This window comes from Nyctereutes procyonoides, unplaced genomic scaffold (assembly GCF_905146905.1).
Source record: "Nyctereutes procyonoides isolate TBG_1078 unplaced genomic scaffold, NYPRO_anot_genome, whole genome shotgun sequence".
Classification (NCBI taxonomy): Eukaryota; Metazoa; Chordata; class Mammalia; order Carnivora; family Canidae; genus Nyctereutes; species Nyctereutes procyonoides.
The window spans coordinates 32,559,739-32,587,127 of NW_026575047.1; the positions used below are offsets into that span (position 1 = coordinate 32,559,739).

General features: G+C 54.5%; 1 protein-coding gene across 1 annotated transcript in view; it reads right to left on the reverse strand.

The window, feature by feature from the left end:
• SORCS2 (sortilin related VPS10 domain containing receptor 2) overlaps window positions 1–27,389 on the reverse strand; it is a 459,873-nt gene that overhangs the window by 259,905 nt on the left and 172,579 nt on the right. The window contains exon 2 of the mRNA XM_055326673.1: window positions 17,391–17,458. Within this exon, the coding sequence (XP_055182648.1) occupies window positions 17,391–17,458 (68 nt within the window). The remainder of the gene's footprint in view (window positions 1–17,390; window positions 17,459–27,389) is intronic.

Here is a 27,389-nt window from a genome sequence, read left to right on the forward strand (position 1 = left end):
GACATCCCAATCATTCTGCTGCCCAGCAGCTACCTCCCAGACGGCTGCTCACAGACCTGCCCATTCCTGGAAGGCTGGAAGACTCAGGAACCTTCCTGAACAATGGTGTGTTGGCACCAGCTCATGCCAGCTTACATCAGCTTTCTCTGGCTCACACCAGCTCACACCAGCTCACTTTGGCTCACATCAGCTTACATCAAACCATGCCAACTCATGCTGGCTCAGTCTGGCTCACACCGGCTCATAGCAACTCACATCAGCTCATACCAGCTCATGCCAGCTCATACGGGCTCCCATCAGCTCACACCAGCTCCCATCAGCCCATGCCAGCTCACATCAGCTCATGCCAGTTCACAGCAGTTCATGCTGGCTCACTCTGGCTCACACTGGCTCACATCAGCTCATGCCAACTCACACCAGCGCCCACCAGCTCACACCAGTTCATGCCGGCTCACTCTGGCTCAGCTCCCACCAGCTCACACCTGGTGAGCTACAGCCAACCAGGCTGAGCGCATCGTTGGCTGAGCTAGCTACGGCCAACAATGCGCATCTCCCCCAAACTCCATTATAGTTTGGGATTGGCTGCGGTGGGAGAATTTATACCATGGACATTGGTAAGCACTACACACTAGGGTTTCTTTCCTGGGGTGCTGGTTGTTGAACATTTACCAGCACGTCACTACTATTCCTAAAGCTCCAGAATTCCAGAAGCTGAAGAAAGCCTGACACCCCTGAGAAGCCGGCTTGGGTCTCCTGAGCACTGACGCTGCCAGAAGACACGCCAGGCCCTGGGGAGGGGTGGGCTCTGGTCCTATCTGGTCCCAGGCAGGAAACAGACCTACCCCAGCCCCACGCCATCCAGAGCAGCTCAAAGAGCAGCTAAACACAGTATCCAGACTCTGCTTTCGACTCCACGGGCAGACTTCCTGTGCCCCAGGCTGTGTCCTAGGCCTGCAAGAGCAAGGTCCCACACAAGGAGATGGCTCCCTCCTGCCGGTGCCTAGTGGGGCGCATAGACACGCCATATGTGAAGAAACAATACCAAGGTTTGGAAATGAGAACTTGATTAAAATAACAGCCTTACAAACATTGCATTTAAATCCTGGGAGATTATGATAAACACAACAGAGAAAACAGCACAGAGAAACTGCATCTAACACACAGTGCTCATGACTCGAGGCTGTCAGGACGGCGGCTCTGAGAAGGTGGCTCTGACCCGACCCTGGTGCATCGGGGTCTGGCGTGGCATCCAGGAGAGAGGCAGTGGCAGCCCTGACCATCACCTGGGAGGAGACAGGAGATGCTGACAGAGCCTCCAGCCTCCTGAGGGCCAGGCCTGTGGCACAGTCATGCTGATGTCCCCAGTACCCAGTGGAGAATGTCGCTGCTTGTGGCTTGGAGACCACATTCACTGCACAGAGGGACTCAGGCCAGATTCTGTGACCCCGGCCTCCGGTTCCATCACCAAGGGCAGCAAGGCTGCCTCAGAAGGGTGGTGACAGTGACAGCCACACTCCCTGATGCTTCCTGGAAGCCAGGTGCCTGTTGTATACATCCATCACTGGGTCCTTGGACCCGCCAACCCAGGCGACACTGTCATCCACATCTGACAGATGCTGAGCTAACCTGGATTCAGAGAGGGGGAGTGACTTTCCCAGGGCCACACAGGAAATAAGACAGAGCCAGGAGGGACTCCGCATCGCTCTGAAAAGCCTGTGCTCTCCACCACCTATCATGTTGTCCTCAGGAGAAGAGAGGACGTGACAGAGAAGCTGTGAGAGCAGGAGTCTCTTGGAAGTACAGGACATGGTGGCACAAGGGGTGGGGGCGGGGGGCTGCTCCTTCTGACACAGGGGAGCCTGGGGCCCTCCACACACCAACAGCCCATGTGGGGTCCCAGGTAGAATTTTAAATGCAAATACCTACCATGGAGACAAGCAAAGGAGCAGAGCAGAGGCATGGTGCCCCGGGCACACAAGAGAACTGGAAGGAGACCCAGAGGAGAGCAAAACCTAACAGGAGTGATGGTAGGCATCGGCGGGAGACCCGGGAGGACGCCAGCCCCTCCTGCAGCAAGGGGCGGGCTGCCCATCAGGCAGGCCACACAGCATGGGGCTGGAGGCTGTGACAACAGAGGTCTGAGAAGAAGCCCAGGACCACACAGCTCCCAAGTCCCCCTGAAGCTGCCCCCTCACTCCCAAGAGATGCTGCTGCTGTGACTTCAGAAGCCACAGTGTCCTCTGGCCCTTGCCCTTCATCCCCAGCACAGCTCACACAGTCTTTGCAGATACCCCAGTGTCCGTAGCTCTGGGCCGCCTAGCCGTCCTTCCTGAACCCCAGGCAGTGCCCAACAGTCTGGAAACAGCCTTCATGCCTCCCTCATCCTTCTCTTCCCCCAACTGAGCCTCCTGTGCCCATCAATGGCCGCAGCAGTCCCGTCCTTTTCTCCATGCCTCTTTGCAAAGGTCCTCCCATCAAGAAGTGGAGTGATGTCCCTAACCCCTGAGTGGAGGTCGATCCTGTGACTTACTTTGATCGACAGAATGTACAGATATGATGTTCTGGGATTCCCAGGCTTATGTATTTCCATTCATTCTAGAATCTCTGCCCAGCTGCCATGTGTCTAAGCGAGGGTTCGCCTGCTGCAAGATGTGAGACAAGCGGCCCAGCTGCCCCCACCAGCCCAAGCACAGCAGCCAAGCCCCCGAAGCAGGCCACCTAGATGACTGGCTGCTAATCACAGATGTGCGAGGGAACTGGGCCAAGAGCAGAGGGTGAACCCTTCTGAGTCCAGCCCACATTACTGAGCCACAGCTAATGAACACACACTAAATGAAAGGTGGTTTTAAGCCACTAATCGTGGGGGAAGTCTGTTACGCAGTGAGAGCTCACCGACATAGCACCACCATGCTCCTTCATGGTTGATCCTGCAGAGGGTATGGCGGCCAGCTCCCCAGATTTCTAAGTGAGACTTCTTTGAGACATGATGTCATTTTTAGAAGGTTCCTGATGGAGTGGAGATAGTGGCCTCTAATCTGCTGCCTCCCTCCACTCAATGGTCCCCTGCCCCATTTCTCAAATTCTTCCCTTGTCAGGACTTGGTGTGGGTCCTCATCGCTGTGTCTGAAACACTCCCCCAACTGTTCAGTAATTTGGGTTCATCCTGAACACAATCAGGTTGCATCCCTCCTCCTCCAGGAAGGCCAGGGTAAGCCCTCAGCTAGCTTCACTCCCATCCCGCACGCTCCCACACGCTCCCTCCTTGAGGCACAGTTCATACATCACCTTATGGCATCACTTGGCCCCAGTGTGCCTGCCTGTGAGCACAGGAGCCCCGTGAGGGCAGAGGCCAGGAGTCTCTCTCAATCAGTTCTGAGCTCCCAGAGCCAAGGAGCACATCCAGAACGTGTTAAGTGGTCAGAAAAAACATGCTGAAGAGACAGAGGGGGAGAGGGGCAGGAGGAGGGGCAGGAGGGAGGAGCAACGATGTTTCACATCAGTAAGCGTCCCGCTCACTCACATCTGATTACGTGGGGACCCTGAGCCTGAAATTCAGCTGGGAGCAAACAGTCCCATTTTATAGGTGGGCAAAGAGGCTCAGACACTGCGAGTGACCTGCCCAGGCTCATGGGTAAATGGCAGAGCTGGGACATCCAGAATTAGGGTGCCTCTAATTCTCCCAAATATAATTTGTTGATATATTATATATATATATATACTGAATATAACAAATTTATTATTTATAATAATATAAATTATTATATTCAGTATAACAAATTTATATTCGGGTTTACCTCCAAACAAAGTAACATTCATAGCAAAATAAAAACAGCTACATCTTGGACCTGAATGCTCAGCAAACTTTGCCAAGAAGATTGTGCTGGATCCGGCAGTTCCTTTGTTGCTGACGAGGACACCAGGGCTCAGAGAAGTGGACAGACTATCCCCGGCACCCGCTAATAAATGGCCGAGCTGGAGAACCCCATGATGTCACTCGACCACCAGCAGGTTCCCTGGATGCCACTGGCCCTGTAAACAGGTTTATGGCTCCATCCTTCAAAGCACACTCAAGCGAGGTTTATTACATAATAGAAAACAAAGATAGTGTTTTCATATGTTTCCCACTCAGGGAGTTTTATTAAAATGCAATAAATCTCCAGGGCAGGGTGCAATTTTAATGCAAAGGGCACGGGATCCAGCTCTGCTGTTCTGTAGACCACAGGGAAAGGCAGGGGCGGGGTGGGGCGGGGGGAGAGGGGTGCAGGAAACGAGTGGGGGAAAGAACTGTGCCTGCCCCAGTCTCAGCCCCCCTCCCAGGAACTGGGTCCCGGAAGGCAAGGAGGGATGAGGCTTTGGGGTCCCAGGGTCTTCTCCGCTCTGTGTTCCGCTCTGCTAGCTGGCCTCCCTAAACCCTGCGACTGTCCTCCCATGGCCCCGCCAATGCTGCAGCCAGGTGCTGGGTCTGATCCACAACCCCATGCAAAGCTCCCCAGTGCCTCTAGGACAGAGCTTGATCCTCTTGTTCATGCATACAGGGCTCCTTGGTCCAACTTGGTCCAACATCCTTGGTCCAACATCATCCTCTGACCACCCCATGGGTTAGCCACTACCAACTTCTTAAGATTCCTCCCACCAGGCTGGTTCATGCTTCCGTGTTTCCACAGAAAATGTATTCTCTGTCTAGAATGTTCCCCTGCCTATCTGCCTGGAAAAATATTCATCCTTCAAAGCCCGATTCAGATATCACCTCCTCTGAAATGGTCAGTTGCCCTCTCCTGTGGGATCTTCAGCCATAGATGCTGGTCCTCTCATCAGTCCCTCCCTCCCTGACATTCACAGCCAGTCCTAAGGCATGGCAAAGGGCTGGTACAAAGAGGGTGCTCATGAAATATTTCTAGAATTCAATGATCTGAAAATGTTTCTTTATATCTTGTGGCCATCAAGCTGCCCCAGTCAGGCTTTCAACTGACCAGAGACCATCTAAGGGGCCTTCATGCCCAGTGTGGTGAACAGAAAAATGGACCCCCAAGCACATCCACATCCTAAAGCCCAGAACTTGAGCAAATGCTACCTTATGGGCAAATCGGACTTTGCTGACATGATGACGTCAAGAACTTTGAGATGGGGACATGATCTTGGATTCTCCCGTGAGCCTGATGTAATTCCATGACTCCTTGAAAGGGAGGACCTGCCCAAGCTACAGTCAGAGAAAGAGACAGAACACAAGAGACAGGTCTGAGGGAGGCCATGCCGGCGGCAGGGAGGACGGAGGAGGGGCCGCCAGCCAAGGAGGGCAGATGGCCTCCAGCTGCTGCAGAAGGCCAGGATGATGACTCTCCCCTGAAGTCTCAGGGAGGGAATGCTTGGTTTTAGCCAGTGGGACCCATACCAGACTTCCACCCCCCAGAACTGCATGGTAGGGCAGCCCCCGTGGCGCAGCGGTTTGGCGCCGCCTGCAGCCCAGGGCGTGATCCTGGAGATCCCGGATCGAGTCCCACGTCAGGCTCCCTGCATGGTGCCTGCGTCTCCCTCTGCCTGTGTCTCTGCCTCTCATTCTCTCTCTGTGTCTCTATAAATAAATAAAATCTTTAAAAAAAAAATCTCAAAATTTGCTATTTAAAAAAAAAAAAAAGAACTGCATGGTAATAAATCTGCCTTGTCTTAAGCCACCAGGTTGGTGATGATTTGTTACAGCAGCAAAAGAAAATGAATGTGTGAGGTGTGCCTGCCTGGCTACTTCCGGGGGCTCTCCCCAACCCTGGGCATCCCCCAGCCTCTACAACGCTGCCTGCCACTCCTGTCCCCTGTGTCACCGCCCCTTTGCTGCCGGGTGAACTTCTACTCATCCTTCAGAACCTGTTTCCGAGGTCCCAGCACGTCCAGGAAGCCCAGGCACGACAGCCCGAGGCTCAGCCATGCCTCCAGCGCTTCACATGCTGGGGGGCACCGCTCTGGGGTCTCTGTTCTCCCACTCTCGGTGACGTCCACATGGCAGGTGCCTGTGTTGCATTTGTTCTGAGTCTCCGGTGCCTAGCACAGTACCTGACACATCGCAGGACCTCAGGAAGCTCCTGGGAAGTGACCGGGCTCGGGCAGGTCAAGGTCAGAGGCTGCCACCCGTGCGTGGGGTGTGCAGGATGAGGGCGCACCCTTGCCTTGTCCCCACGGCTTCCTCAGCTGAGGTGTGTTTGTGCCAGGACAGGAGGCGGCTCTCCAGGCATTTCTCTCCCATCCTCCTGCCTAAGTGGTGCTTTGATTCCTCTCCCGCTTCCCCCGTGTCGCCAATAACAGCCTCCGAGACAGACCTCCACGCTCAAACACACGCTGAAATCCCAACACCCTGTAATCCCGCGGGCACGAAAGGAAGCCCGTGCTTGAGTTTATCCTATGAAAATCATCAAAGACGTGGGAATAACTCACGGACGAGGCCGCTCACCGCAGCCTGCTTTACATCTTTAGGCTGCTGGAAATGGAAAATGATGCCGATGTCTGAAATCAAGGATTTGGTTAAATAAATAATAATATCTCCTTCGGCTGAGGGTTTGTTCTATGGCCACTAAAAAGCAGCAGTTTGAAAATATGTAGGAGCATGGGAAAATGTTTAATACATCACATTAAATTGGGATCTAAAATTTATAAAACACGTATATATTTGCATCTTAAAAAGACTAGTGAGACTATCCATCTCCAATATTAATGGCTGTAATTGCATAAGGTGGGTTGGGGGGGACTGTCTTCATGCCTCCTGGAGGTTATGGTTTCCAAAGTTTCTATGATAATTATGTATTACAATTTTTAAAAGGTATTTTTAGGGAGAATTTTCTGGAGAGGAATTTAGCAACATCCTTATCAAAAACATCTTTTTTTTTCTTTTTAAACGTCTTCTTTATTTATTTGAGAGAGAGAGAGACAGAGAGAGAGAGAGAGCAAGGGGAAAGACAGAGGGAGAGGGAGAGGCAGACTTCCTGCTGAGCAGAGAGCCCCACGTGGGATCCGATCCCAGGACCCTGGGATCATGACATGAGCCAAAGGCAGATGCTTAACCCATTGAGCCATCCAGGCGCCCCTCAGGAACATCTTTCAGAGGGTCGATGGCATCACACAGCCTCCTGTTTAAGGGAATGTGAAGTGGCTACTACAGAACTCACACACAGTGCTTCGTGGGTGCTGATCCCACTCAGTGAACCCTGGAGCCTGGGTCTGCTCCACCAGGTGGAGAACACAAGAATCCTGATTCCAAGTGGAGATGAGCAGCAGGCCATGGGAGAGGGTCTGGGAGAGCCCAGGGGAGATGCCTGGCCCAACTGGGGATGGGACATCTGAGCAGAGGGAGGCCAGGGAGAGGAGGCCACAGAAGCCTTTTGCCGATGGGGCTGGGGGGAGTGCCCTAGAGGGAGAATCTGTGAGTATCTTGAGGACCAAAGAGATGGCCCTTGGCTACGTGCAGGCCCAAGAATCAGATCATGACCCAAAATTCACAGGCTGCCCTTCCCCATTGAACGCCTGTCCCCATTTCTCAAAAATGTACCCGAGAGAATCGGAGGGACTGGGAGGCTGTGCCGTGGGCTCACATGTACAGGGAGGCCTCCACGGCCTGGCAGGCAGTAGCCATGGCTGCAAGAGCTCCACTCACAACAAATGCTCTGCCCGGAGCCCTCCCAGAGAAGCCGAGGACCTGTGTACTTTCTGCTCACATCTGCCATTGCCCTGGACTCTTCCAGAGCCTGGGGCTGGCCTTCCCAGCCTGCAGGGATGGGGGCGCAGGAGCAGGACGCAGGAGAGAGAGGGATTAGGAAAACACACGAAGGATGAAGGACGAGGGGTGAGCCCAGATGGAATGTGGCTCCCAGAAGGCAGGCCCTGCCCAGCAGCTAGACTCGGGCCTGCCTAGGCTGGAGAATGTTTCTGTCACCTGCCAGGGTCAGCAGCTGTACTTCCCTAATGCAGCCTCAGGTGGCCGAAGGGTTGCTGGGATGTGCTGCACGTGGACAGAACTTGGCAGGATGGATGCTGGGGATGCGGGAGATAAACACAGGAGAGGCCTGCAGTGGCCACAATCCCACAGGAGACGCCATGCAGGGAGAGCTGCCCTAGAAGAAAAGGGACACTGGGGTGGTGCCCGAGGACGGGATGTTCCTCCAGAAAGTCCTCCTTGATTACCACTCCCTCTACTCAACTGGGTGCAGGCACCTAGCACTTCCCTGGTTCTCTCAGCTTCATCAATGTTCAGATAATGCGCCATCACCCTGGGTGACTTGCTTAGCTATACTCTTTACTGAACTGTCTTGGGGGTCATTGACCATGCCTTCCTTCAAACCCAGAGCCTGGATGGCTGAAAGTGAGGATGGGGAGATTGGTGGACAGGGGATGGATACATGGGGAATGGAAGATGGATGGAAGGATGGGGGGTTTGGAGGGTTGGTGGGTGGATAGGGGATGTATGAAGGAGGTTGGAGGACAGATGGATGGATAGAGGGATGGATAGATGGATACCTGGATGTATAGGGTCTGGTGGGTAGACAGGAGATGGATATATGGGGGGATAGAAGGATGGATGGATGATGGATGGGGTGATGAGTAGACAGGGGATGGATACGGGGAGGGTGGAGGATACGTGGATGGATGGAAGGATGGATGGAAAGTTTATGGGTAGACAGGAGATGGATACATAGGGGGATGGAAGATGGATGGATGGGGGTTGGTAGGTAGACAGGAGATGGACACATGAGGATAGAGGATACATGGATGGATGAATGGATGGGTGTGGGGATTGGTGAGTGGACAGGGGGTGGACACACAGGGGATGGATAGATCAATGGATGCAGCATAGACACATGAAAGGGAGATGGATGGACGAGTAGATGGATGGTGGGGAGAGATGGAGGAAGCAAGGGAAGAGGCTAAGAGGGGAGGAAGGAAGAGGGATGGCCAGCAGGCAGAGAAGACAGTCACTGCCAGCTGGGAGGAGTCCTGGGGAGGTGTGGAACAGGGGGATCCAGGATCTGGGCGAAGGCAGAGGGAGGGAGAAGACGCTTGGGGGCTGGGATGCTGAGGGATTTCCTCAAACATCCCATGACCTTCCAGCCACCCTGAATCTTGTTCCAGAGTATTTTACAGGCACCGCAAGGCCTCAGAGCCTGACCTCATCAAACTGTTGATTCAAATCGAATTATTTATTGAATAGACTCAAACCCTGAAAGCTTTTAAGTCAGCGCCTGCCTTGATCCCTATCTGCTCTGGGTCTTGATTAAATCAAACTCAGACCTCCATGGTGATGCTGAAGCAAATGAGGAGAGAGGCCAGCCGGGGAGGGATAAAAAGCTCCCCAGAGAAAAAAGAAGCAGGTCTGACACCTACTAAGTGCCAAGCGTCCACACATTAGCTGCCATCCTTGCCATAACAGCCTGTGAGGTCTGCACTGTCACCATCTCCTGCTCAGAATATGAGAGGATGCGAGGCAGGGAAGTCTTGGAACCCAAACAGATGTGTGATCTCTGTGGGGCACAGACCACGCAGCTGCCAGGCCGAGGTTCACCTCAAGGTAAAGCCCACTGAGGCTAAGACTGTCTCTCCAAAATCCCCACTCTTCCCAGGCTGCCCAAGGGCAAAGCACATCCTGTCTTTGTCATTCTCCCACTGGTGACCGTAGCTACGAGCCCTAGAAGGACCATATGGGCACAGCGGGTCTTTGTTTGCCTTGGCACTTGGGGCCCCAAGGGACTGCTTGGGATTTTCTCTGCACATCGTCTCTGTCCACCTTGTCCTAGGTCAATTAAGCCAAGTGGATGTCCCCATCCCTGGCTGTCATCCACCTCTACAGGGAAGGACCTGATTTTGCTTAGATTTAGCGCTCATTGAGAGCTCCTTGGACGGCTGTGGTTCACTGCTCAAGCTCCTCAGACCCTGCATTTACAACCCAGAATGCTAAAATTCTAATCTATTAAAAATGGAGAGACAGGGGGGAGGGGGAGACATCATAGGACCACAGAACCAAATCTGATTTTAAATAGGATGGCATAATAACACAGTAACGTGATACATAAACAGAAATGATCTGAAAAATCTCAAATGCCAGCTCTCCCAGAATACAAAATCTATGAAACGGAGCTTCCCAAAGTGTGTTCCAAGGAAAGCAATCCTGGGAAATGCTCAGCAGAACAAAAATAAAATAATACAGAAATATTAAAATATATCAGTAAAGTAGAATTAAAATTAATTTAATTTAAATTTATTTTTTAAAAGATTGTTATTTATTTATTCATGAGAGACACAGAGAGAGGCAGAGACACAGGCAGAGGGAGAAGCAGGCTCCCTGTGGGGAGTCCGATGAGGGACTTAACCCCGGGACTCCAGGATCATGCCCTGGGCGGAGGGCAGATACTCAACCGCTGATCCACCCAGCAGTCCCAATTTAATTTAAATCTAACATGAAATAATTCAAATAAAATCAAAATGAAAGATTATGGTCTCAGATGAGATGGAGAAATGAAGCCCAAGCTTCTCCTGGACACGTATGATGTGCGTTCTGTGTCAGAGGCTCCCAAAGTCCTACCGCAAAGAAACTTGGTTGATTTGCAACCTAAGAATGTTTGCCAAACTTATATGACCACATGTATTTTCTAGAAACACCTCTGACCTGGGGGACACCTAAATTGTCGTTCAGCAAACAGTGACTGCTCATTTCCCCTCCCCCATTGGTGTTGGGTTGGATCCTGTGAGTTGCTTTGGTCAATGGAATTCTAGCAAATGTGAGGTGAGCAGAGGCCTTAAATGTGCTTGTGCGGTTAATGTGGTTCTTGAGCTATAGTGTGGTGCATGCAAAGGATGTGTCCTGATGGCCTCTGTCCCTTAGCTTGGGTCCCAGAAGAAATACAGATACAGCAGCCCATGCCCGCCAGCCCGCAGCCTGAGCAGAGCTGCCCACACATGACCCCTCTAAGGCAGCCAAATCAGTTGACCCAGGGGTGTGAGAATAAGTATGCAGTCCATTCCACTGCATTTGGGGGGACTTGTTAACAGCATGACAGTCACCCTAGCTGACTAATACAGCATCCCACAGAAATACTCTTCTAAAAATTGCACACAAAATAATACAAAAAACATTTGTAAGAGGAACCATTCTTAGAAGCTTTTGGGAAAGGGGGGCCTGGGTAGCTCAGTAGGTTAAACATCTGTCTTCAGCTTGGGTTATGATCCCAGGGTTCTGGGATCAATCCCCATGTTGGGCTCTCTGCTCAATAGGGAGTCTGCTTCTCCCTCTCCTTCCCACTGGAGTTCTCTCCCTCCCTCTCTCTCTTTCTCAAATAAATAACATTTTATGAAAAAAAAAGAAGAAGAAGAAGCTGTTGAGAAAGAATGAACAGCACATTCTGGGAGCTCAAGACACACTCAGAGGATGTGCCTCTTAAAATCAAGGGTCTTGGCGAGCATCTGGGCTATTTTCAGTAGAGATGCAGAGTTTAAGAAAAAGTTGAGCAACCCAAAAGAAAAAGATGTAAAATACAAACAGGTAAATCCCAGGAGAGGAAATGTGAATAGCCAACAAACAAAGGAAAGTCTGTTCAGTCTCAACAAAGAATCACAAAGATGCAAAATAAAACAATACTGGACTGCAGTGAGTGCAGACATAAGAAGTCTGAAGCTTCTAGAGATGCGGGGTGGGAATCATTCCACAGAGAGCAGGCAACAGGGAGGGGAGGAGGAAGCTGGAGATAGGTATGGACGCTCACTGCAGCTCTGATGGGAATAACAAGATCTGGGAAGATAAAAGCCCTTAGGCTCTCAGGCAGGGGGATGCATAGATCGGCCGGCTTACGTTGTGCTACACCAATAAATTATCAAAATCAAGTTAGGAGTATAAATCAAATTTCAAAAGGCGGCATGATGCCATTTACATCAATATTTAAAACATGCTAAACAGCAGAACACTTTGATTGTGGACAGACACACACATGTGTACTTAACATATAAAGCACACTCCGTGATGATCCACACCAATATCAAGATGACGGGGTCTCCTGTCGGGGAGCAGGGGTGGTGGTGGGGTCTGGGGGATGGTAAGAGGAAGGAGAGAGCCGGGCTTGATCAGAATCTGTAACAGTGCATTTCTTGAAGAGATAGAGATCCCAGGGAGGTAAAAATTAACATGTGTGACAGCCAGGGACCCGGGATTGGGCCAGCCCAGGCTCTGCTCTGATAACAGCTAATACCCTACATTTCAGGGGCTTCACCCATCCTGTTCCTGTTCACCATCCACTGGCTCACACTAACCAGATGACCCAAAAATGACTACCAGGGAGGCCGGGGAAGAGAGGAGATGCTTGGATTATTTGGCGAGCACTAAATTATCTCTGACACACAGTACCCAGAACATTCTAGGGTTCCTGTATACCCTAAAGATCTCACGATTAAATTTGGCATAGAAGGAAGAGAACCACCAGAGGAAGGGGATTTCACCAAGTCACTCTGGGAGAAAAGCTGAGGCCCAGGCCCATCCCAGTATTCCTGAGGTTGCCTCTGGCTGAAAATCCTGCCCAAAGTCATATGTGCCAGGGGAACAGTAGGGCTGGTATGGCCTTCATACCATCCTGCTTCAGAGACGGTGCAGGCATGGTATCAGGTGGTCTATGGGTCTGGGGCTGCCATTTCATATCGCTGTGCCCCCAGCCACTCTCAGTGTGAGGCTACAGGCAGTCCCAGGGGCTGGGACAGCAGAGGGAGCCTGGGCATAGAAAGGTGGGCCAAGGTCCACTTTCTCCCTGGCTCAGGATGCTCCCAGTCCCCTCCTACTCTGCATGACAGCCTCAGAACCAACTCTGGGCTCCTGGCCTCCACACCATCCTCTAGGATGGCCCCACAGAGCCTTAAGAGTTTTCTAGGTCACATTAATATTTCCCAAGAACCATATCATCATACCTTTATCCATTCATCCATCCATCCATCCATCCATCCATCATATGTCATCTATCCATCCATCCATCCACATGTCCATCTGTCCACTTATCCATCTGCCCATCCATCTGATGCCCAGCCTGTGGCAGATCTGTGATAGGTACGAGGCCTCCAGTGATCATCAAGATGGACCCTACCAGTCTCTGTCTTCAATAACTATATGTTCTGGATGGGGGGGGGGGCGAGGGGACAAAGACACAGGAACTCCCATGCTCAAGGAGAGGTGTGAAAAGAATGTCTGAGGGCTGCTTTCCATTGAGTGGTGGGTGGTGTCTTTGAAGAACAGAGGCTCAGACTGAGACCAAATGTCCACAAGGGACCAGGACCTGATGGTCAGTGCCAAGTGCACTCCAGGCAGCCAGCCCCAACAGGCACATCCCCCTCACACGGACCCAGCTTGGCATGACAAAGGTTCCAGCGTCAGGCTGGCTGAAGACTGAGGAGCTGGGGGAGAGCAGGAGGAGCCAGGATGGGGAGTGGGGTAAGAGCCAGGGGGTGTGGCTTATCCAAGTGCCTGGGGAAGCCACCACAGGATGTTAAGCCTTACTGCTAAGCGGGCAAACCCCTGGTGACTCAGTGTGGTCTCCAGACCCCTGTTAGAGATACAGATCAGGAGACCTGAGTGCCCAGCGGAACCTGAGAGGCAATGTTCTAACTCAGCCCATCCTGGGGCTGCCCTTACGTTCAGGATTACCAGGGAGCCTCCACACTCAGGCTGCATCTTGCAAGACCTGGCTGGAGTGGCAGTAGTTCATAGAGCTTTCTAAGTGACCCTCACATACCTCCCACGGAGGACCCCATCATCTACATGTTGTGTGTTGCTCAAGCCTTGGTGGCTTGCATCTACCTTCTGGAGAGCATTTATGAGGCAGCTAAGCCTCACTGGCCATCTGGGATTCAGCTGTGGTGGCACCAAGTGGGCCTCTCAGGACCCAGCCCAGGCTGGATGGCAGCACCACACGGGAGTTCCTGGAGCTCGGCCCTGCCATAGCCCTGACCAAGCCAAATGCGGGCCCAGGTGGGGCACTCCTCAGCCCTGGGAGCTAGAAGAGGCAGGAACGATCCTGCTTCAGAACCTCAGGAGCAGCTGGCCTTGCCCACACCCTGATCTCAGCCTCTGACCTCCAGGGCTGTGCAAAAACAAACTCCTGCTGCTTTCATCCTTTGCTTCACTGGCCCCAGGACCTTCCCAGAGACTGGATGTCAGTCTGGTCTGACCCAGAATGCTCCTCCTGTTGTCCTTGGGCTCCAGGAAGAAAGGTGCCCGTGGGGAGACCAGCTCTGAAGCCAACGGGAGGCTCTCCCGGGGACGGTTCACTGCCTCCCTGCATCCCTGCCCCTGAGAGGAGGGCACCACCCCACCCTGAACAAAGGGGCAGGCTGCTGGATCCATGAAGCCAGGGGAGAGCAGGGGGACGGGGTGGGGGGAGATGCTGATGTGCAGCCCACAAAATGAAATGTAGGACAATTAAAAATGCACTCAGCTTAGATTTCAGAGAGCCATTTCCAGACTGTAAATACCATACCTGTCATTAAAAATGTATTTATGGCGACCACACAGGAGCATCCTTGGGAGGCTGGGGGTGTGTCCACTGAGTGTGTCTTTAATACGTGCGGGCTCCAGGCACGGGCTCCACCAGCCCCCATCCACACAGGCCTTGAGCAGCACATGGCAGAGGGGTGGCATCCCCATGCAAGACCAGTGGTAATCTTTCCATTTCTGGGGACACTCACACAGATCCCAAAATACAGAGGGTGCGAGCCGGTCATGCTCGCAGGGGAAAGTGTGAGTGGCAGGTAAACACACAAGCGGCTCACCCTCGCCAGGAACCCAAGGGACGCCAAGGAAAGGGGCCATGGGCTGTGGGGCCCAGGGGTGCAGGCCTGCCTGCCAGGGGGGACCCGAGCACCTGCCGAAGGGACCCGAGCGCCCGCTGGGAGCCGCTCACCCTCGGGCTCTCCACCCAGGGAACTAAAAGAGGAGGAAAGAGACACATCTACGGGTTTTATGGCGACGGTGTGGCTCCGAGTCGGAAGGAACGCACTCCAGGGCAAGTTCGCGGCCACGGGGCACGCCGACGCGGACACCGGCCAATGGGGCCCAACTGGAAACAGATGTGCGAAGAAAGGAGACTGTTACTCACATCTGCTGTATAAATACGTCCACGTGAGAAAGATAAACAGAGGAAGGGACGGTGCTGGACGGGGAGAGGGGCGATCCTTCCTGACATGACTGATGCCTTCGCATGTATTTTTAATAAAGGAGAGGAAGTGTCTGCATGCAGACAGTGACGAGCAAGAACACGGAGGATTAATGTCTGTTGATTTGCTTTGGAGAAAAATGAGATCAAAACCATTCCCATTCTCAGGACGTTTCGGGTCACATCGCCCGGCCCGCCACACTCTCCCAGGCAGGGCCAGGGAAGGACCTGAGGCTCTGGGAGAGCAGGAGCCCCCGTGGGAGCAGCCCCTCTCTCAGCTTCTCTACTTGCACCCCAAGAATCTGAGTCTGGAGCCTATAAGCAAGAAGTCCTGGCCCCCACTGTGCTACAGGGCTGGCCCAGATCCACCTGTCCCCGGCGTGTCCCCCATGAGGATAGGCAGCAGGTGCTAAGTACACCCCACAGCTCTGACCCGTGGGTACAGATCACACTGGGAAGGATGGTTCACTGTCCACACCCCCGTCTGCTCCATGTGCTGCCCGCTGAGACGCTGCAGAGAGCAGAGGAAACCTGGACTCTGGACAGTCAGCAGGGGCTGAGGAGGGAAGAACTACCCCCAACACACCCTTCAGACTCGGCTGGCATGCAGCAGGCAGGGCCACCGAGGTGGCCACAGAATTCTGCCTTGGGGAAGAGAAGACTCAGGTGCCTCTGTTCACTTTGTAGCCCGGGGGACGTGTCCCGGGACCATCCACCTAGCAAGGGGGATCGCCCTTCCCAGGGGCTTCACCCTGACGCCAGTCCTAGAGCACAAACCCTCGGAGGGCTGCAACGAGACGTCACTGGGACCTTAGGGCTCAGGCCATCATCCACGCTCATCCCAAATGCTGAGCACCTCCCCCAACACTGAACAACATTGTTCAAAGCCCTCCTACCTCTCCTTGGTTGGCTGAGTTGCTCCAAGGCGCAAGATGAAAATCTACCAAAGCAGGAGGTATTGGGGGGTGGACATAGCAGGACAGCATGTGTCCTCTTCGCAGGATGTTGACTCCTTTCCCTGAGGCTGGACGGGGATCTGGGGGCACGAGGGGCCAGGCTGGGGAGTCTGCAGGGTAAACCCGCAAATCCACTGCCCAGAGGAGCCGGCTAGCAAAGGCACTCAGGCTAGAGAGGCAAGAAAAACCGCAAGGCAGCTTGAGTGGCTTAGACCCCAGATGTGGTGCCATCAGCACCACCAGTGACCAAGCGAGCTGGCCCCCAAGGCGACCCCATCAACAAGGAAATGTTCCAGCCTGAGGTGTCATTTCAACACCTGCCCAACGCGTTGCAGAAATCCCCAACAAGAACCAACAGAATCAATCCTCAAGCCCCTGCCCTGGAAGCAAAGTCAAAAGTCAAAAATCAACTCAAGGGAGGCTACACACAAACAGGAGTCCTGATGAGCAGGTTTGGGCATTGTTTTTTTTTTTTTTTAATAGATTCCAAATAGAAAAGTGAATTAATTATTACCTGAGAAACATATCTTGAAAACCAAAAGGGCTCAATGCCCAGCAAATGTGGGAGCGGCGAGAGGCACTTGGAGGAAACAGGATCCTTGCCCCGGAAAAGCTTTGAAATGACAGCCCAAGAGGCTGGGAGCCGCCCTTCCCCCTTCCTGGGAGAGCAGGTGTAAATATGGGAGACAATAGCAACCCAAATGATTTCTCCAAACCTCCTTCTCTCCCACCTCATTTAAGACATCACAGGGGTTACTTCATGTTCTTGGGCTGAATTCACATCTCACAAAGAAAGAGAGCCCCCCCCCCATCACCGGTGGGTTATTTATTTACCAAGCTCTGCAGCTGAGCCAGGAAGAAAGAAACACATCTGGACAATGAGGGGAATTGGCGTATTTGGTGGACCCCGGGAGCTGTGTCTGAAGTCCGGGGCACGCGCACGAGGGCATTTGTGTGCTGACCTGAATTCTCAATGCAAACCCTGTTCCTCTGGGGAGGAGAAAAGGAAGAGGGGAGGAAAACCAGAAAGAAAAGAAGGCCAAGAAGCTTTCTGAAGGGCAGTCTCTTCTCCGGGGCTGTGTGTGTGCCCACTGATGAAATCCTTGATCACGCTCCATGTCTCCGACACGCATTTTGTAGCCAAAGGGAAGTTGTAAGAACGTCAACTCACAGGGATGCTCCAACTGGGTGTTGTTGAGTGGGGAGAGGGAGTCTCGGCCCTCAGCCCTGGGAGACATATGGGTGCATAAGGAGAAAAAAACCCACGTTCAGGGTGACTTACCGCCACAGAGAACTTTCCAGAACTTTCCCCATGTCTGCATGGTAATACTTCGTCAGGATCAAGATCACCTGTGGTAGCGACAGAAAATAGAAATCAGTGAGTTTCAAGGCTCTGAGAGAGGGATATGATGACGCTGCCACCGCCGCCCCCAGGATTTGGGGTGTCGTGTAGAGCATCAGCTGGCCAGGCCTTTCTGTCGGCCTCCCTGGGGACCGGGGAGGGGGCTATAGACACAAGACTTGTGTCTGCTCTGAAACCCCACTCCACTCTTCACGGTGACTTTGGGAACATCCCAATCCAGCCAGGTCCACCCAGTAGCCACCCCTCAGCAGGAAACATTCAAACCCAGCTCTGGGCCATCACAAACTGTGGCCAAAGGGACAGCCGAGGGGTGGCCCCAGGCTGGGCAGAGAATGCATCTGACGAGGCTTCTGAAGACGGGGACGGGGAGACCAAGCTGAGGCCCAGCCCGTGACAGCGGGGCCTGGTAGGGCCGAGGACAGCCGGACACCCGCACCCCATCCTCGGCACACGCCCCAAGCCCCACGCTAACAAAGCCTGTTTCATCTCACACCCCTGCAGAAATCTGTTCCTACTAATGAAAATAAATGTGTTCAAGAGCACCCAAAAGTTCTCCCAATGCACAGAAAGGACGTGAGGATTTGCCTGCCCAGCGGGAAAAAAACGCCTTCTCCCCAATTACTTCACAAGCCAATGCATTTTCCCTGAACATCAAATTTCATTTCACTGCTGCCAATCCCTATTAGCGGCTCCTAACACTCCCGTTGCCATGGGAACCCCGGGAGGTAACCGGGGAACACCCCCCTGCTCCCAGCAGAGCCCTGAGCCGGCTAATCTGGGGTCACCACACTGGCCGTCCCTGAGTTTGGTCTCTTGCCGCCAGCACAACCTCCTCCGCTCTCGGTCTTGGGGGCGCAGCTGCCCCCCAGCCCCCTGGCCTGGCCTGGCTGATCCCCCTGGTGCTGTGATCACCAGGGAAGGCAGGAGGAGGGGACACCACCGGGACCGGACAGCATGCGTGCAGGAGGCAGCGATGATCAAAAACAAACCCAAGGCCTCCCTGTCCGCGGAGGCACGAGGGCCCCGCCTTGCTCGGGAACAAAACAATTTTCTCCTGCCAGCTCTCGGGCTGCCCGAGCCGCGCGGGAATCCTCTGAAGGCCGAGGGAGACAGGCGGAGTGACAGGGCCTGGACGTGCAGGAGACAAGCGTATTTTTAACCTATTGATTTATATTTTATAGTCTCGCCGCTCCCAGAGGGGATTTCGAGGAGCCAGAGTGTGACAGCTGGAAGGGACCTCAAAGGCTGTTTCATCCAGCCCATCCAGGGTGAAATCCTCCACCCAACATCCTTAGCAAGCCCCAGCTGTCCGAGCCTTGCCCACACACCTCGAGGGGTGGGGAGCTCACCCCCTCACGTGGTACTCAGGTCCTCCTTCGGGCTGAGCTCCTTGTCCAGGGGCTTCTGCTGCTGGAACTCTCTCTGCCCTGTGGTCCATCTCCCAGTAGGACCAGTGCCCCTCCCATCCCCTTCTGGGCAGGGCTCTCCACTCATGCCCACCCCAGTCACTCTGAACACCAACTCCACAGGGCCTTTGCACAAGCTGTTCCTCATCTTGGGATCCTCTTCCCGCCACGACTCTTGATTCCTTGAATAATTCTAAGCAATTCTCAGACCTTAGTCTAACTGACGTCACTTCCAGGAAGCCTCCCAGGTCCCTCCCCTGGTTCAGTGCCCCCCACACTTCCCCAGACCCTGCGGTCTCACCTCTGGCACCACTCATGAGGCCTGTTTCTATCACTTGATAACAAGCCCTTTGCGGGAGGGAACAGTGCCGGGCACAGCTCCTGCGGTCTAACGTGACCAGGGCAAAGAAGCCAGGAGAGGTGTGTGCCCCAAGCAAGGACCCTGGCCCCCTGCTCTGGCCATCCACTTGCAAGCCATTCTCTGCCAACACGAGTACACATTGTTGCCCACTCTTGTGCAAGGGGACAGAATCACTCTGCTGGTATGACCTTAACCCATGAAGCTGAATGAGTTTGGGCTCCAGAGGCCAGGGACCGGGGCCGTCCTTGCCCGGAGCTCAGACAAGGAGCCACCCAAGACGGGTCAGCCCTGGGGGAGCCCGGCAGGCATCCTTAACTCTGTAGCTGGCCACAGAAGGAGCCCTCTGCTTTGGGGCCGGCCCCTCCAAGCCCAGTGTACCTCCGTTCCCCACCCTACAGAGCAAGGAAGCGATACCCAGCTCCTTCCGTGACGGCCAGGATGCCGGAGCCAGCAGCGACCCAGAGGGGGCCACGCTCTCGCTCACACGCACTGGCGTCGGCTTTGTCCCCGACCCACGTGCCACACCAGGTGATTCAGTTCACGCACATCAACCTTCTTTACACCTGGGACCCATGGGGCAGCTCCTGTCATCATCCCCACGACAGAGAGAGGAACTAAAGCAGAGTGAGCACCAGCACTGCGTGCGGGAGAACAGAGCCTGCAAGCTCCCAGCCGGCGGCTGTGGGAGCCCTGGGAACCCGTCCTGGGCCCAGGCTCCGAGCCGCCAGGCTGAGGCCAAGCTCCACCATCTGTGCCGCTGACACCGCGCTGAAATTCTCACAAGTGTTTGAACAAGGGCCCCATGTTTTCATTACTTTTTGAAAGTTGTTTCAAAGAACTAAAAAGTACGGCCTGCCCTTCTGGGGATCCTCAACTCACAGCTTTGGAAATGAAATATCCCAGGAACGCTTTTCCAGCGGTTGGCATGTTACTGCAAGTGCTGGGGCGCTTTGATCCGGGTGGGAGAAAAATCTGGAACGGGAGCTGGGTGGGGCTTCTGTGTCCTGGCCCTCGCCAGCAGTTTCCTCCCACCTAGAGGCTGCCTGCACCCACCATCCACACAACTCCTTCCAGAGAGTCAGGAACAACCAAGGAGAGAACAAGGATAGGGAACCACCCCTGCAGAGGGGGGACGGGCCCCTAGGGTCCCACGGCACCCCTGCACCTCCTCTTCTTACTTCCAGCCCCCCAGGCCCTGGAGGTGGGTGAGATCACGATGGGGGCACTGTCCCAACGCCCTGGAGGCAGTGTCACTTAGGTCCAGCCAACCCGTGACCCCAGGAGAGAAGCCAAGCTCTCTGGACTCCTCAGACCTGCTCATCCTGAGGCTGCTGGGCTGTGGGCTCCTTCAAGGAGGGGACGTGGTCTGCTTTGCTCCACCCTAGATTCCCAGGGCTCAGTGCAGAGCAATAGTTCACTAGTACTTGTCCAGTGAGTGAATGAATATCCCTGCCCAGACGCAGATCCAGGGAGGAGACGGTATCTGTCCTTCAGGCCGTCACCACAGCCAACCGCAGCCAACCCCTGCTACCCCAGCTGCCGGAACCCTCAGAGCCCCCCTGTCTGGACCACCCTCGCTCTCTGACGCCTGCAAACACTGCCAGAGGGGAAAGAACACACCCCATTCTTGGGGCCCACAGCTCATTCACAGAGATGCCTGTCCAACCTTCAGGAGAGGAAGCTCCAGGACTCTGGTGGGGTGAGCCCACTCCCCTCCCAGGGAGAGCACATATGAGATGTCCCCAACTGCTGCGTGACGCAAGCAACCAGGGACAGGGGGCTGGTGTGTGACCTGAGCAGCCCCCCGTCCCTCCCCACCGACTCAGGACAGCCTGCGCTTGATTTAATGCTCTGCTGTCGGGATCCCTGGGTGGCGCAGCGGTTTGGCACCTGCCTTTGGCCCAGGGCGCGATCCTGGAGACCCGGGGTCGAATCCCACATCGGGCTCCCGGTGCATGGAGCCTGCTTCTCCCTCTGCCTATGTCTCTGCCTCTCTCTCTCTCTGTAACTATCATAAATAAATAAAAAAACTTACAAAAAAAATAAAAAAAAATGCTCTGCTGTCCCTATCTTGAAATTCCTAAAAATGTTTAAACAAGGGGGCCCTATGTTTTCATGATGCATCGGACCCTATGAAGAGCGTAGCTGGGCCTGACATTCCCCAGTCAGAGCCCCCCTCTTGCCTCTCGAGGTGCTGGAGAGAGTGTCTGCAGGACACCCAGTTCTACTGAGCCCGTTGAATCTCATCTCCCTGGATAGGGAAGCAGGACAGGCCAAGGTCAGGGGCTGGAAGGAGCCCATGGGAACTTAGGATGGCTTCATCCAACACCTGCCTTTAGAAATGGAGAAACACTTTTGAAGAAAGGAAGGATGTTCGCAAGGACAGGCCTAGTCCCCAGAGATCCCTATCCAAGGCCCCGGGGTGGCTTCCAGGGACAGGAGCCGTGGGCCCCACCAGCCTGCTCCTCCGTGGAGAGGCAGCCCAGGGTTCTCTCCCCTGACTCATGCAGAGACCCTCTGCGGGTAGCAGGGCCTCCGCCTCAACCACCACCAGCCTGCCTCCTGCCCATGTGCCCATGCCACAAGTCAATTCCAGCCCCCAATGGTACGTTGCTGCCCCTGGGACATCCAACGTGCCCTTCACTCCTCTGCTCAGCGAAGAGCCTATACAAACCACTTAGAAACAAGGCACCGGGTCTGTCCTCCAAGATCCTGCAAGAGGCTCATGGAAACAGCCCTGCGGTTGGAGGAAATCACACCAACCGGCAGAGGACCCTTAAGTGGCATCAGCAGGCCTGCCAGTCTGAGAGGAGGCTCGCTCAGGGGAGTCTTGGTGCCCAGGGTTGCTGGAGGCCAACGGCATGATAATGAACATCTCCACCTGCAAACGGCGTCCGTCCTCACCAGGTACCCTGGTGGCACCACCTCTCTGACGAAATCAAACAGAACAGAGGGTGCAGTGCGTGGGGACGACCCTGGCTGCCTGAGTCTCGGTTTCCCTATCTGTGAATCAGAGTGGACTCAGGTAGGGCCTCACAAGGCTGCTGGAAGGGTGATTGTCCACCCACTCGGGCTTAGGCCAGAAATCAGAGCACAGATACCCCGGGGCCCAGGCCCTCTCTCCATGAGCTGCTACGGCACGTTTCTAGGTCAGCTATTTCTGTATCCTGGGGGCGGAGGGGGGCTTACAACAGCGGCTCCGACTGAGGTTCTGGGGCCTCCTATGAAATGCCAGGTCTCTGCCCGTGGTCAGCAGGCAGTCAGGCTCCACTTGGTCATGTGGTCATGAGTGGAGACACGAGTCCCTCGTGTGGGTGGAATCACTGAGTCCTGTGCCTTCCAAGGGCTCAAGAATAATCCCAAAAAAGTATTAAATACTCAGGCTCAATCCAACTGTCAATCAATGAGCACACTGCACACACTCATATACACACACAGCGGCAGCAAGCGTTCAGGCTCTATGGTGAACTCTGAAAATGGACTTCCCATCAGAAACAGGGAAAATGCAGAGGGGATCCATGAGGGTCAGGCCTGTGAGGCCCCAGGAGGCCCCCTGCACACTGATGTCCCCCAGGCCAGTCAAGACAGGGCCGGCCCATGACAGGGCGAGCCGAGGTCCCTGCTGCTCATAGTGGGGTCTGCAACCAACCACACACATTTCCCTGGAGCACCTAGAAATGCAGAAGCTGGGTGAGGCCCCACCCCAGACCTGCTGGCTCAGAATCTGTGTTCTAACATTAATGTTTAAGAAGCCACACTGGCATATCCTTGTCCCCAGAAAGGCCTGGGTCTGCATCTATTCACCCCCATCAGGAGCTGTATCTCCTCCTATCACTCAGGACAGCCCCATCCTCTCCGTCCTCATGCAGTTGACCTGTCTCCTGTTGACCAACAACAAACACACGCCAACCCCAGACACACACTCACCGCCATGACCCTCAGTCACCCCAGGGCTTTTGCACATGCTGGTTCCTAGACTTACCACCTTTCTGCCCCTCTGCTCTGCCTCCCTCTTGCTCTTTCTTAAAACCCCTTCCTCCTGAAGCCTCCCCAGCCACCCCAGGCTATGAGCTCCAAGAGGGCAGGAACCAAGTCTGCCTCTATAGGCACATTTTCCCGAGCCTAGCCAAGTGCCAGCACATAGTGAGGGTCTGATAAATAACTGCTCAGTGATTAATCAGCAACAGACCAGCTCCAAAGAGCCAGGAATGAGTCTTGGTGTGGCCTCTCCCTTCCCCACCTCACCTGTCCACTTTTGCAGGTGTGGAAGTTGATGCTAGACCATGCACAACATCTTGTCCCCTCAGAACACCAGAATGCATGGGCTTAGGAGCCCACCTAGGACTGAGGCCCAGAGAGGGGAGGACTCCAGACCAGGGCACCTGTGGACCCCCATCTCTGGTCTCCACAATGCAAGGGAGGGATGCTGAGGATGGGAAGGTCAGGGTCTGCTACCACGCACCAACTGTCCCCATTACATGGATGAACACACAGAGGAACAGTGCCATAAAACAATGGCCCCAAGGTCAAACAGCTGGCACTTCCACATGGCATCATGTAAAATACATGAGGCATCAAGTATTAGGAAAAGAAAATGGAGGCCAATGAACAAGGCAGAGAATAAGATGTTTTATGGTGACGTTGAGTATTCATTCAACAAATGGTCTTATCGCTTGCTGTGGCGGGCACGAGGATCCACAGAGAAGCAGCAGCCAGGGTCCCAGTAGCTGCAGGCACCCACTGTCCCTTGGGCCCGTCGATGATGACATTCCCTCCACACTCAGGCTTCCAGGATGCTCAGAAGAGCACCACCAAGATGTGTTTCACAGTCCGGAAACACACGCTCACGCACAGAAGGGGTGGAAGGCCACCCACGCTGGGGGACCTTCGCATACGACGTGTTGGAGAGATGGGAACACGCGTGCACATAAAGGGATACATCCCATCCGGATCTGGGAGCCAAGGCCCCATCCTGGGTGTGCCTCTGTGAGGGCCTGATCCAGCCCCCGCACCTGATGTCCTGCTCCAGAAAAAGATGAGACTCTCCGAGAGGCCACGAGCTCTTCCTGGGCCGCAGGTTTCACCTGCACCGCCCTCCCACCAGTCATGTCCCACTGCTTGGGCAAATCCTCAGTTCACTCCCCGCTCCATCCCTCCCAAGCTCACCGGGAGGCAAAGGTGCAGCAGAGAATGGGCATCAAAAAGCTTTAAAAATGGTCAGTTGTGATCCTGGGGCGGGGGGATGGGGCGTGGTGCGGGGAGGGCTGATTACCAAACTCTTTAGAGGGAATCACTTTTATTCCATTCCTTGAAAGAGAAATGACCCAAATACAACGATCAGGGAAATGGACCAGTTTGTCTTCTGCAAGCGTAAGAGCTCTGCAGCTGCACCTGTTCTCAGGAGATGCCCCGCCCCCACCCCAGGCCCCAGAGGGACAGGACGCAGATGAATTACAGGGAATGAGGCCTGTGACTTGGCCCCATAGGTGGGATGCGACTCTCGGCACAGGCTCCGCGGCCACACAAACATCCCACGCCGGACCAGGAGGCTGATTTATGACGGGTGGTGAGGGAAGGTAAGGGACATCAGGATGGCCTCCCTCCTGGAGGCTCCCGGGGGTGGTGACCAGGGCACATCCATGAGATGGCAGCTTGCTGGCCAGCCCTCGTGTGAGGCCCGAAGGCAGCTCCCCTGCCCTGAGCCCCAGCATCCTCACCTGCCCTGGGGGATGACAGAGGGAGGCCTCAGCAGATTTCACACCCCAACAGCTGGACTGTTCTTGGAGGAAGGCATGTCGTGAAGATGAAGACCTCCCACCAGACAAGCCCCAGAGGGCCCTGGTGTCACTCTACCTGTACCTGGAAGGATGCCAGTGCTGGGCATATAGAACGACCAGCAGAAGGAGCTCCAGAAGGAGCCTCCTTCCAGGACCTTAGGCACGCTCCTGGTGAGGGTATGGAGATACACCCACAGTGAAGCCAACGCCCAACAGCTAACAAAACCACAGTCTGTTGACACCCTGGCCCAGCAATGCCACTCCTGGGGAGCTATTCTATAGAAGTCCTTGTGCATATGGAGTGATGGATGTCCAAAGTCATTTCCTGTGACACTGTAATAGAGCCCGGAAATAAGTGGCACATCTGCCGAGAGACCAGGATAAACAGCCTGCAACCAGCCACCCTTGGGAGCACCGTGCAGCCATACCAAAGAGGGAGGATGCGCCCCAGACGACTTGGACTTGGACAGGTCCCCCGCACCATGCGCTCAGTTATGGGGGCCATGGGAAGAAGAGCACAACGCCACCCCGCTGTGTGAACAAGCCACTGGATTCCTGTACACTTCAAAAAGGTTAACACGGTGAATTTTACATTACTCGAATTTTATCTCAACTGAGAAACATGAGAGAGGATAGGATCTGTAGCCAAGTTCACTTGAAGCTGCACAACAATGCGCCGGATGGAACCGTGGCCACTTTCGGTGGTGGAAGGGCCGCAAGAAGGCGAGGCAGCTCTCGCTGGAGGCCGTGGGCTGCTGCTGACACTGAACTTTGTCACCTACTGGGTGTTCACATCTCGGGCGCATGCGTACACTGTGTCCACACACACGCTCTGCTATGCCGTCATCCCACATTCACCATGCGCGTGAGCTCCAAGAGGGGACCTTCTCCCTCCTGCCCTCCAGACATGAAAAAGATGCTCATGTTCATGCTGGTGGAACTGGCACCCACGTGCCAGTCGAAGACTAGACCCTGATGAATGCATTCAGTTGGCATTCAATAAATGTCCACTGAAGGCCACTGGAGAAACGCAATCCTGAGTCAGCAGTGGCTGGGCTGTGGAGGGACACAGGAGGTGTTGCACCAGGTGACAATGCACTCAGGCAGGGTCACCCTGATCGGACCAGGCTGTGAGCCCCGATGCAGAGGAAGGGCCCTCAATGCAGGGGAAGGGCATCAGACACCCCCACCGCCTCGGCCCTACAAAAGCAGACACAGCACAGCATACATTCCCATCCTTTGCTTCTCCCTACAGCGTTGCAGGTCAGCACCATCATCCCCACTGCCCAGGTTAGCAGCAGAGGTGGGAATGGCGGCAGTGCTACCCCGAGGGTGCACCTAAGACAGCAGAGCTGGAAGCAGACAGGCTGGTCTGAGGCCAAGACTGCAGATCTTTCTAGAACAGCACCCCATGGAGCTCTCTCTAGGCTGAACAAAAGAGGAGGGGGCTTCCTGCTGACCAAGCCTGCTGGCCTTCCCCTTTAACCAGCAGGCAGGGCTGGCCCTCATCCCCAGAGCAGTAGGGCTCAGCTCCCTTCACCCAAGAGGTCTCCTCTATGAAGAAATGTATTCCATTAAGGAAATGGGTTCTGCACTTATCTACCAGGGTGAGGAACCCTGTTTCTCTCTGCCAGAGACTGCCTGGGGGAGGGGTGGGAATCTGCTTGGCTCAGAAAGCCCCATGGCAGGTGCTGGTTCTTCCAGGGCCAGGTCTTGGTCAATCCCAATGCCTCCCTGCAGACACCACAGGCTGCTGGCTTGGGCTGCCAGAACCACCCTCATTCATGCTCGCCACCCTACCCCAGGATCCTCACCCCTGCTCCCTCCACTCCATGAGGCCTCCACGGTTCTCTAAGCTGGCAGGATCCCCATGGACCCCGAGACCTCCCTAAGGTCCTTACTCCCAGATGTGTGTACTCATCAAAGTGGCTGCTAGTGTGAGGCATCGCCCTCCCACAGAATCTCCTGCAGAGCAGAGAGCCGGGGTCCTCCTCCTGAGGCAGCATCCCATCCCCCTGGCTCCGGGCTCCTCTGTGGATCCTGGAGGACTTCACCGAGACCACTACATTCCTGGAGCCCCGAGGGTCTCATCTGGATCCTGGCTCTACAGCATATGAGTTGTGTGTTCCTCGGTGTGGCCCCCAGGCAGCTCGGGCTCCTCTGACGTGGGGATGATGCTGCAGGCTTTGCAGAGCTGGACTGAGATGATGAGCGTGGTGTGTCCATGGCGAGCACAGCACTCCAGGTTAGGGGGGTGGTTTGGGTAGAACTTTGTTAGCAATGCACCTGAGGCGGTCTAGGTGAGGTGCCACCGTGGGTACTGAAGTGCCCAGAGGAGCTTTTGTTCAACCTCCCAACTCACCACATCAGGCAC